General features: G+C 51.6%; 1 protein-coding gene across 2 annotated transcripts in view; it reads right to left on the bottom strand.

The window, feature by feature from the left end:
• The window catches only part of LOC118595809 (WT1 interacting protein), a 29,073-nt gene extending 18,780 nt beyond the window's left edge, over positions 1-10,293 (bottom strand). Inside the window, exons 1-2 of one of the 2 annotated variants that reach the window (XM_036206625.1) lie at positions 9,531-10,293; positions 910-1,011 (exon numbers count right to left, since the gene is read on the bottom strand). In XM_036206625.1, coding sequence (XP_036062518.1) covers positions 910-1,011; positions 9,531-10,101 — 673 coding nt within the window. In that variant the 5' untranslated portion in view covers positions 10,102-10,293. The remainder of the gene's footprint in view (positions 1-909; positions 1,012-9,530) is intronic. The other variant, XM_036206632.1, reaches the window with a different exon arrangement.
• Positions 10,294-12,411: the final 2,118 nt, after the last annotated feature.

Here is a 12,411-nt window from a genome sequence, read left to right as displayed (position 1 = left end):
GCGATCCATGTATTCTACTGTGATTAAAATGAGTATGGAAGGTATGGGGGCGGATACTATGACCTACTGTGAATAAAAAAGATCATGGAGTATGGGCGGGGCGATTACTATGGTATTGTCTACTGTGATAAAATAGAGTATGGAAGTATGGGGGGGCGATACTATGTATTCTATGTATAAAACAGAGTATGGAAGTATGGGGGGCGATACTATGTATCTACTTGTGATAAAACAGAGTATGGAATAATGGCGGGCGATTACTAATGTATCTACGTGGATTAAAAGTAGCATTATGGAAGTTATGGGGGGTGATACTATGTATTCTACGTGATAAATAGAGCCTATGAGTATGGGGGGGCGGATACTTGACCTACTGTGATAAAATAGAGTATGGAAGTATCCCGGGCAGGGCATAGTTAGGAGCACTGGCTGCTCTTACAGAGGACCCGGCTTCAATTTCCAGCACCCATGTGGTGACTCAGTCATCCACAACGCCAGTCCCAGGAGATCCAACAGGCACACCTGTGGTATGCACACATGCATGCAGGCAGAACATTCATAAAGTAAAATAAATAAATCTAAAAAATGTTTAAAAATCTTAAACCTCATGTCCAGATGGTACAAGCCCTGTCACCCATGCCCCTATCCCTCCCAGGCAGACAAGTACCCTATGTAGATGGAAGCATCACAGTCTAGGACCCGAGAGGAGCCTTTCTGACAGCCAGCAAAAGGCCCCTCACTGGTTCCATGGCTCCTTCCTTAGGCCTGCGCCTCTCACAAGCCACATGTAAAGAGAGAATCTGAGAATGTGAGCAGCCACCTTACACCCCAGGGCTGAGTGTTTCCTGTCTGAGACTTGGGTACAGGGAGTGATGGGGCAGTAGGGGTGGGGCAGGGACTGTTACCTACCGCAGGAGTCACAGATGAAGCAGTCGGTGTGATACAGACTCCCCATTGCCTGGCACGCCTGCCTCGCTCCGTAGATGCCAAGGCCACACTTGATACAAATGCCTGTGAGGAGGAGCAGGAGAGCAGCAGCTGGTACTGTGTCCTATGGAGCTGGGTGGCCAGCCAGGCCCCAGGCCAACAGCACCAGGTCCTGAGCAGCTAACATTCAGCTACAAAGACACTGCTGTAAGCTGAATGTGCCCACGTGTGAAGCACCTGACTGGTGGCATTGTTTTGGAAAGCCATGGAAATTTAGGGACATGGTACCTGGCTGGTGAATAGGGGTGACTAGAGGCAGGTCTGGAAGGTTGTACCCACACAGGTAAACTCAAAGACATCACTGCCCTTGACAGGTGCCCTTCCTCATCTGTACAAGATTCAAATATTCCTAGTGCATTCCACAAACTCCTTCTGTAGACCAGGCTGGCCTTGAATTCAGAGATCCACCTGCCTCTGCCTCCTGAGTGCTGGGATTAAAGGTGTGTGCCACTTCTTAACTGTAGAGAAAATGTAATGCAGAAAAATCCCCAGCCCCAAGAACCATGTGTTCCACAGGACAGACACACAGAAGTCACACGTCCGATGAGCAGGGTACATGACAGATGATGCATGCCTGGGACCCCAGCACTCAGGAGACCAAGGCAAGAGGACAGCTCAGGGTTCCACGCCAGCCTGGGCTACATAGCAAGTTGGAGGCTAACCCGAGGTCTATATGGAGTTCCTGCCTCAACACTGAGAAAAACCAACAGTATCGACGACAATGAGAGTGGTGACGACAGATGGACACATGCAATGGAGAAACTAAGGACAGGTCGGGGCTGGAGAGATGGCTCAGTGGTTAGGAGCACCGGCTGCTCTCCAGCACCCACATGGCGGCTCAGAACTGTAACTCCAGTTCCAGGGGATTTGACACCTGCACACAGCCATACATACAGGCAAAACACCAATGAACATAAAATAAAAATAAATAAGTCATTAAAAAAAGAATAGATCGAGGTGGAAAGAGATGCAGAGACCAGCAGCCAACATTAGGCAGAGCTTGGGGAATCCTGAGAAAGAGGAGGAGGAAGGATTGTAGGAACCAGAGCAGTCAAGCACACCACAAGAAAACCCACAGAATCAACTGACCAGGGCTCCTAGGGGCTCACAGAGACTGGACGGACAACCAGGGAGCCTGCAGGACTGACCAAGGCCCTCTGCACATATGATTCAGGTATATAGCTTGGTCTTCTTGTGGGACTCCTAAAAGTGGGAGCAGGGGCTGTCTCTGACTTGTTACCTGCTTTTGGGGCCCTTTTCCTCATACTGAGTTACCTCATCCAGCCTTAATAAGACAGGAGGTACCTAGTCTTACCACAACTTGATATGCCAGGCTGGCTAATATCCAGAGGAGGCCTACCCTTTACTGAAGAGAAATGGGATGGGGGGAAGAGAATGGGAGAAGAGGAGGGAAGGAAACTGCAATTGGATGTAAAAAAAAATACATTAATAAATAAATTTTTTAAAGACTAGATCGAGGGACTGGAGATGGCTCAGTAGTTAAAAGCACTGGCTCCTCTTGCAGAGAACCTGGGTTCAATTCCCAGCATTCACTTGGTTCACAACCATCCACAACTCTAGTTTCAGAGGGTGCAATGCCCTCTTGATCTCTGAGGGCACCAGGCATGCAAGTGGTGCACATATATATACACATGCAGGCAAAATATCCATAAAGTAAATCAGTCAAAAAGAAAAGAATGAATAAATCAGTGCTGGAGAGATGGCTCAGTGGTTAAGAGTACTGCCCAGCACCCACATGGTGGCTCATAGCCACCTCTAACTCCAGTTCCAGGGGCTCAAACATACTCTCTGGCCTCCACAGGCACTGCCCACACATGGTGCATATAGAGGTAAGCAGGTACAGACATACAAATAAATAAAAGTAAAAATAAATAAAAAATTTTACAAAGAATCTATTTTTTAAAATCTAGGGTTGGCCAGGTGGTGGTGGCACACGCCTGTAATCCCAGCACTTGGGAGGCAGAGGCAGGTGGATCTCTGTGAGTTCAAGGCCAGCCTGGTCTCCAAAGAGAGTTCCCGGAAAGGCACAAAGCTACACAGAGAAACCCTGTCTCAGAAAAAAAAAAAAAAAAAAAAATCTAGGGTAGCTGGGCATGGTGGCACACACCTGTAATCCTAGCACTTGGAAGACAGGCCAGGCACACAGCACACTGGAGGGCAGCATGGGCTATGTAAGACCTCATCTCTAACAAACTAAAACAAAGAAAAAAGCTAGAGGGCCAGGTATGTTGATACACGCTACTCATTTGGGCACTGGAGAGGCTGAAGTAGTGCATCTCATGTTCAGGGTCAGTTTGGGATCCAGGGGAAGCTCCAGAATAGCACAGGCTGGTCTAAAAATACACAATCTTGGGGCTAGAGCTTCAGCTTAGCAGCTCACACCTGACACGTTCCCCCCCCCCCCACACACACACAGACATCTGGAGGATCTTTACACAGGATAGTGAAGGACAGTCCCTTTGTAGTGTCTACACCACAGACAGTGCTTTTTATGCAGGAATCTAGGAACATTGGATAGAACTGAGGACCACCCCAGCAGGCCAAATAAAGGAAAAAACACAGGACTGACCAGCAGTATTAGGAGGATGCCTGGCTCCAAGCCTTGTGTACTTTTAGCCCAGCCCTCCTGCAGACCCAAAAGGCTGCTCCCTGTAGCTACCCAGGGTGGTGGTCTGCATGAGAATGGCCCCCATAGACTCATGTTTGAATACTTGGTCCCCATTGGTGGAACTGTTTGGGAAGGAGCAAGAGGTGTGGCCTTGCTGGAGAAGGTGAGTCACTGGGGAGGGGTTTCAAAAGACTCAGGGCATTCCCAGATGTTCTCTCTTACTCATGCTTTCAAATCAAGACATGAGCTCTCAGCCAGGTGTGGTGGCACACACTTTTAATTCTAGTACTCTGGAGGCAGAGGCAGGCAGGTCTCTGTGAGTTTAAGATGAGCCTGATCTACATGGCAAGTTCCCAGGCAGCCAGGGCTAGCAGAGAGACCCTGTCTCAAAAAAAATAAAAGATGACGTGAGCTCTCAGCTGCTCCTGTCCACCGTCATGGACTCGGCTTTGACCGTGTGGGTCCTGGGGAACGGAACTCAGGTTGTCAGCTTAGTAGAACTCGTAGGAACACTGACTCACTTCATTGGTCCTCTCTATGTTGCCCCAGCTAGCTCCTGTACCTTGGGCTCAAGCACTCTCAACCTGTCTCCCAAATATCGGGTATATCGGCTATGAACCACCACACCTGGTTTGTTCCCTAATTTCGACCTCACTCCTTTCCTCCAGTCCTGATTCTTCAGAATGTAACTGGCATGCCACCCAGGCCCCTGACACACTGCCAGTCTTCTCTTCCTCGAGTGAAAGAGGTCTCCCCACTTCTCTCACCAGCTATGACAATCCTGTCATACCTGTCTAGATTACAGCAGTCAACACTGTAAGACGGGAGTAGGGAGGCAAAGGCTGGCAGACCCCTGGGATTTTGAGGCCAGCTTGGTCTAGGCTATAAGTTCCAGACCAGACACTGCTGCAATAACAAGATGCTGTCTCAAAAAATAAAAATAAGGGTCTGGAGAGATGGCTCAGGGGTTAAGAACACTGGCTGACTACTGCTGTTCTTGAAGAAGACTGGCTGGGGTTGGATTCCCAGGACTCACATGGATGCTCACAACCATATGTAACTTCAGTTCCAGGGGATCTGACACCCTCTTCTGGGCTCTGTGGGTACCAGGCATACATGTGCCACACATACATACATGCAGGCAAAATATTCATACATATAAAGTTAATAGATCTTTAAAAAATTAAAAAGTGACAAAAAGGTATAAAAGAGGGTGAAAGGGTATGAGAAAAAGGTAAGCTCTGCAGGCAGTGGTGGCGCACGCCTTTAATCCCAGCACTCAGGAGGCAGAGCCAGGCCGATCTCTGTGAGTTCGAGGCCAACCTGGGCTACAGAGAGAGATCCAGGACAGGCACCAAAACTGCACAAAGAAACCCTGTCTTGAAGAAAAAAAGAAAAAGAAAAAGGGGGGGGCTCCCTTGTTACATTAATTTCTGTGTATATTCTCTATGTACCCATATTGCTTTAATAAAAACACACTTTAGAATGACCAGGTGTGGGGGGCTGGAGAGATGGCTCAGCGGATAAGAGCACTCACTGGCTGCTCTTCCAGAGGACCTAGGTTCAATTCCCAGCACCTACATGGCAGCTCACAACTGTCTGTAACTCTAAGATCTGACACCCTCATATAGACATATATGAAGGCAAAACACCAATGTATATAAGAATAAATAATTTTTAAAAAGAATGGAGGGGTTAGGGATTTAGCTCAGTGGTAGAGCGCACGCCTAGAAAGTGCAAGGCCCTGGGTTCGATCCTCAGCTTAAAAAAAAACCTTAAAAAACAGGGTTATAAAAAATAAATAAATGATGCCGGGCGGTGGTGGCACAAGCCTGTAATCCCAGCACTCGGGAGGCAGAGGCAGGTGGATCTCTGTGAGTTCAAGGCCAGCCTGGTCTACAAAGTGAGTTCCAGGACAGCCTCCAAAGCTTCAGAGAAACCCTGTCTTGAAAAACATAAATAAATAAATGAATGGATGGATGAATGAACGAATGAGAGAATGGGCAGGTACAGTGGTATATCCCTACAATCGAGGTGGTCAGGAAACTCAGAAGGATGATGAGTCCCAGGCCAGCCTAAATCATAGGAGATTCTGCCTTGGGAAAATGGTGACTCTAGGGCACAAGACACCTCAGACATGAGGGGGAGGGAGGACACAGGCAAGAACTGAGATGGGGGAGGTAGATGAAAGGACAGAGGGGCTCTATTTGTGTACGTGTATACACATGAGTACATGTGCATGCTGCGGTACACATGTGGGCAGAACAGCCAGCAGGAGTCGGTTCTCTTCTTCTTCCATGTGGATTCTGGGACCAAACTTGCATTGAGCCATCTCACCAGTGTGTGTGTGTGCGTGCGTGCGTGCGTGCGTGCGTGCGTGCGTGCGTACAGATTTATAACGGAAAGGAGGGGGCCAGTGAGGAGAGGGAAGCTAAGCTGGAGGAAGAGGTTAGAGAGAAGACTGCTACCCTCTCAGACAGCAGGAGGAGTGAGGCCAGCCGGGGACTGAAAGCATGGGGGAGGAACAGGAAGACTAGCCAGGCGGACCTCAGGACTCTGAGCGACATGGGAAGTGGGATGTGTGGCAGAAGACCAGAGGGCTGTTGAGGGAATAGAAAAGGAAACTGACTGAGGCTAAGCGGAACAAGTAGAATCCTGAAAATCACTGAGGTCAGAGACCAGCAATTATTCCAGGGTCAGTGAAATGGCTCAGAGGGTCTTGCAGCTAAAGCTGACCACCTGAGTTCAAGCTTCAAAACCTGCAAGGTAGAGGGAAAGAACCAACTCCCACAAGTGGGTCTCTGACCTCTATAAACAGACCACAGCATTCATGTCTCTATACCCACACACACCCCTCCCACACACACATGTAATTTCTAAAATATTAAAAAAAAAAAAAAATCCATCCTGGTCCCAGGGGCTTTCTCCAAACCCCTCACAGGCAGGCAGAATAGCAAAGTGTGTGTGTGTGTGTGTGTGTGTGTGTGTGTGTGTGTGTGTTGGGGGGATCCCAGCAATTCGGAGTGGGGGTCCTGTGAAGAATCAAACAGGAGTCAGAACCAAAGGCAGCTGAAGAGAAGAAGCAAACACAGGGTGTGGTCCTAGGAGTCTTAGCAGCCGAGGAGCTTCCAGGGCCTGAGGCTGTGGGCGGGACTCGGGAGGAGAAGGCAAAGTTCCAAAGACAGGAATAAATGGCACAGGGGTACCAAGAGGTCAGCTGAAGCAGAGCTTAGTGAGGAGGGATGGCACAGGCAGGGGCACACGTTGCAGACAAGGTTTTAGAGGCCAGACTTCCTTCTGTAAGAGGCATTTATTTATTCAGGTTGAAAGATTTGATTTTTTTTTCCTGTGTACCCTTGGATGTCCTGGAACTAGCTCTGTAGACCAGGTTGGCCTCGAACTCAGAGATCCACCTGCCTCTACCTCCCCAGTGCTGGGATTAAGGGTGTGCACCACCACTGCCAACAAGATTTTGAAATGTTTTTAAAATGCAAACAGCATATAGCTACATAGGGTGGCGAATGCCTGTAATCCCAGCACTTGTGAGGCTGCAACAGGAAGAGCTCAGCCTGGGCCAAGGCTCTGGTCTTTAAATTCAAAAACAAACTTGGAAATTCATACATTTTTGTTTTCTGCCATTCTATAGCACAGACTGGCCTGGAATGAATAATTCTTCTGCCTCAGTTTCCCAAGTGCTTAGATGACAGGTGTTTAACACACCTGGAAACTGCCGTTTTTAGAGCTCAAAACATCAGCTGTCATCAGACACACAGTTCAAGCAAAACTGCCTGTATTTTTGGCTTGGGTGTTGGGAGGTGAGGGACCAGAACTAAGACCAGGTATGATGGCTCACACCTGCAATTCCAACACTCGGGAAGGCTGAGGCAGGAGGGTGGGTAGATGAGACCCTCTCTAAAAGGGGGGGGGGGCCTGGGGGCATGGTTCAGCTGACAGAGTGCTTGCCTAGCATGCACGAAGCCCCAGGTTCCACCCTCATCACCCCAGAATCTGGCTGTGGTGCACACCTGTAATCTCGTCACTTGGAGTGAAAGCAAGAGATAAAGGCTATCGTTGGCTAAAGAGCTCAGTCTAGACCACCTTGCACTAGATGAGACCTTACTCTAAGGGGAGCCTCTATAATCAGCCAGCGCAGACTCCTGCGTGCCTTCAAAGGACTAAAGCAGAACCCTCGCTGCTCTCTGAAGGAACCTACCTCTCTTCCAGTCTTTGGCCACTGATACGCTTACTTCCAGCATTACCTACCCAGGGTAATCTGCAGTCTCAGGAATAGCCATGGGGGACAATGAGTAGCTAATGCCCAGCCTCCAAGTGTGCAGGGGCCAGATGCTCGACCCTTCAGAAGATGCCTCAGTTCGGCTTGTGGCAGGAGGCCAGTTTCCCCACTCACTTCCTACTCCCAGCCCACTCCCAGCAGCCACCACCACACCTGCTAAACCACAGATTCCCATCCTGACTTCTCACATCGGACCAAGCGCCTCATTCCAGAGACAGGCCACCCCTTTAGCCTACACACGCCCTTGACGTTGACCCATCCTGGGCTACAACCTTCTCCTAACCTCACTATCCTCCTCCATCCTGGAACGCACCCACCAACCTGCTAAAAGGCAGCCTCTAGTCCCCCAAGATCTACTTCAAAGCAACCCAGAGCCACTAGTTCTTCTGGACTGAGAAGGCTCAAAACCTGCCAGGCCTGTCCCAGACTTGCTAACCATGCACACCCTCCAAGCCAGGAGCCTCAACCCTCTACCCCGATTCACCTTAAGTAATGTGCTAAGCAAAGCCCTCAGAGATGGTTGGGCTACTGCACACAATTACTTTGCCAAAGCTGCTTGTTGTGAGTCTTATTTCCTTTCTTTGGTATTTGGTGGTATAAAGTCCATTTTCTGTTGCCACTTTTTGAAAGAAGGAAGGCCTTGCTATGTAGTCCTGACCGGCCTGGAACTGTATGCAGACCAGGCTGGCTTTGAACTTTGAACTGTCTTACTGTTCCCGCTTCCCAAGTGCTGGAATTACAGGCCCGTACCAACCATGCCTGGCTAAAGTCTGAACTTCTCCTTTGTGTACCCAGCTGTGAGGTTGGTTTGTGGTTCTGTTTGTTTTGCCTTGCTGGGGAACAAACGCAGGACCTTGAGTACTCTAGGCAAGCGCTCGACCCCTAGCCCAGTATTCCTTTAGGAACTATGCAGTACATGCGACTCAGCCCGGAGCAGCCTGTTGTACCTGGCTTGGTCCTGTGGCCTCAAACAGTCCTACCTGCAGCCAGTACCAGCACTGAAGCCTCTGTCACACCGGTTCAGGAGTACCTAAGGCATCTCATCTCTCTCCCTAACCATGGCTCACACAATTGGAAGGGGAGGTAGACTTCTGTTCTTGCTCTTCATCAAGCATTATTAGTAGGGTGAGCAGAATCGATGCTAAGGATGAAGAAGAATGCCCAGCAAATGGGGTTAAGTGGTTAGCAATTAAGAGCGCTTGCTGCTCTTGCAGAAGCCTCAAATTCCCTTCTCAGCATCCGTATCTGCTCACAACAGTATCTGCTCACAATCTGTTACTCCAGCTCCAAAGGATCTGACACCTTCTTCTGGCCTCCTAGAGTCCCCTCACATACATTACTAAATCTTTTACCAATCCTGGGAAGGCAGAGGCAAGATCTCTGTGAGTTCCAGGCCAGCCAGAGCTACCCAGTGAGAACTTGCCTCTTAGGTAAAACTCTTTTGAAGTGTCCAGAAAATAGCTTACTTTGCCAATCAACCTGATTTTGTCGTCCGTCCCCCATCCCCTCCGCATCCCGGCGTCAAGTCAGGAAGCGCGCGACACCTCCGCATCTGGCGGGAGAACAGACCCTAAGCGCCTAGCGCATCCCGGACCCCCGGACCCCGGCACGCGCGCTCACCGAAGTAGTCTCGCGCCGTGCGCGCCTCGAGCGCGCGCTCCAGCTCCCGCGTGAGCGCCTCCAGCCGCCGCTCTGCCGCGCTCGGGCCGCCCTCCCGGCCTGGGGGTAGCGGCAGCGACGGCAACGGGAATGGGAACGGGGCGGGCTCCGGAGAGCGGGCGGGCGCGGGGCCGACACCGGGCGGCAGCAGGTCGGCATAGGCGCCCGCCGAGCCGCGGGAGCCCAGGCTGGACACGCTGGAGCGCGCGCTGCCCCCCGACGGCGGCCCGGGGCCGGGGCCGTGGCGCTGGTCGTAGCCCAGGCTGATGCCGCTGGAGCGCGCGCTGCCGCCGTCCGAGCCCGCCAGGCTGGCGCGCGGGCCTCGCTCGGGGCGGCTCGGGATGTCGGGCGCGGCCTCGGGGCCGCCGCCTCCGCCCTTGCCTCTGCGGCCCGCCGCTGGCGCCGCTTCGTCCGCCGCCCGAGGCCCGCGCCGCACGCGCCCGGGGGAGTCGGCGGCCGGCTCCGGCTCGCGCAGGCCCAGCCCGGCCAGGAGCAGAGCCGCGTCGTCCGCGGCCGTCCGCGAGCGCTGCATGGCCGTCGGCCCGCCGCCGCGGCGCGTCACCTCCGCCGCCCGCCGCCGCTCCGACAGCGCCGCTGCATCGTCCGCCGGCCCGCAGCCCGCCCCGGGACCCCTGGGCACGGGGCGGGGCGGGGCCGGGGTCGCGGTCGCTCGGCGTGGGCCGCGCGCTCGCGCGGGGCCGTGGCGGGGAGGGAGGGACGGGGGCGCGCGCAGCGGAGGAATGCGCGCGCAGCTCGGGGCCGCGCCCCCTCCGCTCCGAGGCCCCATTCGGGAGGGGTGGTGGGGGTGGCGGCCGAGGGACTCCTTTGCCCCGTCAGGAATGCGAGGAAGGAGACTGCGCAGCGGCCTGTGGAATGTGGGGGGCGGCGACGGCCGGGCTGAGGGGCGCGCGGGCTGCGCGGGGACGCGGGCGAGCCAAAGGTGGCCCAGGCGCTGGTCCGTCCCCGGGGCACGGGGGGGGGGGGGGGGGCGCTCAGGGTGCATTCCAGATCTCCCCACCAGGCTGAGCCCTGAGCCCACAACCTCCCCATAGTCCTCCCAGGCGCTCTGCTCAGGGAGCACAGCCTGATGCTGCCTTACACCACATGGATGTGATGACACCAGTGTGGGAATGCTGGAGTTCCAAAAGCGGGGTACCAATGTGGAGATTCTGACAGTTTCTAAAATGGGACGCCAATGTGGGCATTTTAGCCTCTTTTAGGTCTATCCCTCCCAGTTACACATTCTGGGACTTAGAAAAAGTTCCAGGACCCATTGTGAATTTGACTTCCACAAAACTCTTAGGCTGGAGCCATGGCTCAGAGGTTAAGAATACTTGTTACTCTTGCCGAGGCCCCAAGTTCAGTCCTCAGCACCCACACAGGATGGTTCACAGCCATCCTTAACTCCAGTTCTAGGGGATCTGACCAACCTCTTCCACCACTAGGCACTAACATGGTGCATATACACACATGCAGGCAAAACACTCATACACAAAAGATTAAAAACCTAAAAAAGAACAGAACAAGCAGGTTGATCACCTGACAGCCACAAGTCCCTACTTTAACTCAGAATTATTGTCAGTTTAGAACCAGTATCCACTAGGCCTTGGGACGTCCAAATGTTTTCGTTTCTCAGGTACAATTGCACTGTTAGAAGAGCGTTTGTCCCTCTGTGTAAAGCATACACATGGATGGCTCTTACTCAGGGGACCTGGCCTTCCCTTCAGGGTTCTGGGTTTGTGAACTGGCTCAGGTCTGAGACTTGGTTGACAGGCTCTGTTGCTGTCACCAAGTATTACCTTCCTCTCACTATCTAGAGTTTTCTGTTTCTATAGATTGAACTAAAAGGTCCTTCTCATTCATGGGTATTGGACAGGGCTCAGGAACCTGCAGCCAGTGGCAATTCCCTGGCCTTGAGGATCGTCATCTGGCTGTGGAAAGGCCTGGTTATGGCACTCCGAAGGTCAAACCAGGCCAACCTTGGAGCTAGGAGTATGTCTGTGCACGTCAGGACCTCAGCTGTGACAGACCACTAGCTCCTAGTAGATGCTGAAGCCATAGGCCATATAGTTTGTAATTAATGTAGGCCTCTAAGTAATTATTTTATAAGTGGCTGTGGGATCATGGGGCCCTGCAGGACCAAGAAACTTCCAGCTACATACCTGTTTGATGAGAAAAAAACAATATAACCAATGATCACATTTCATTGATCGAATTTACTACCTATTTAAAAATGAAAATGGGGGGCTGGAGAGATGGCTCAGAGGTTAAGAGCTCCAGCTGCTCTTCCAGAGGTCCTGAGTTCAATTCCCAGCACTCACATGGTGGCTCACAACCATCTGTAATGAGATCTGGCACCCTCTTCTGTACACATAATAAATAAGTAAATCTTTTAAAAAATTTAAAAAAATAAAAATGAAAATGTTGGGAGCCAGTGAGAAGGCTCATGAAGGTAAAAATCACTTGCCTAACACTGCTTCATTCGATCCCCAGAACCCACAGTGGAATGAGAGAAACAGTTCTCCAAAGCTGTCCTCTAACAGTCATAGACATTGCATATGCATGCACACGAACCAAACTGGGAGGGAGAGGTGGCCAGCTGGTAAGGGGATTTGTTGCCATGACTGACTACCTGCAGTCGGTTCCCTGGACCTATACGCTAAGAGACTAGAAAAATTGTTCTCAGACTTCCACATTCCCACTGTGGCACAAATACATGCCCAGTTGGAGCCTTCAAAATTTAAATGATAGATTAGTGTCCAGGGTCAGTTAAAACCCATTACTTCCTCTAGAAATAGGTAGCACAACCTAAAACGCCCCCCTGCGGAAGAGCAGAACAAAG

This window comes from Onychomys torridus, chromosome 1 (assembly GCF_903995425.1).
Source record: "Onychomys torridus chromosome 1, mOncTor1.1, whole genome shotgun sequence".
In the NCBI taxonomy this organism is placed as follows: Eukaryota; Metazoa; Chordata; class Mammalia; order Rodentia; family Cricetidae; genus Onychomys; species Onychomys torridus.
The sequence above is the reverse complement of the archived record's forward strand: the minus strand, read 5'-3'. Positions and strand labels throughout refer to the sequence as shown.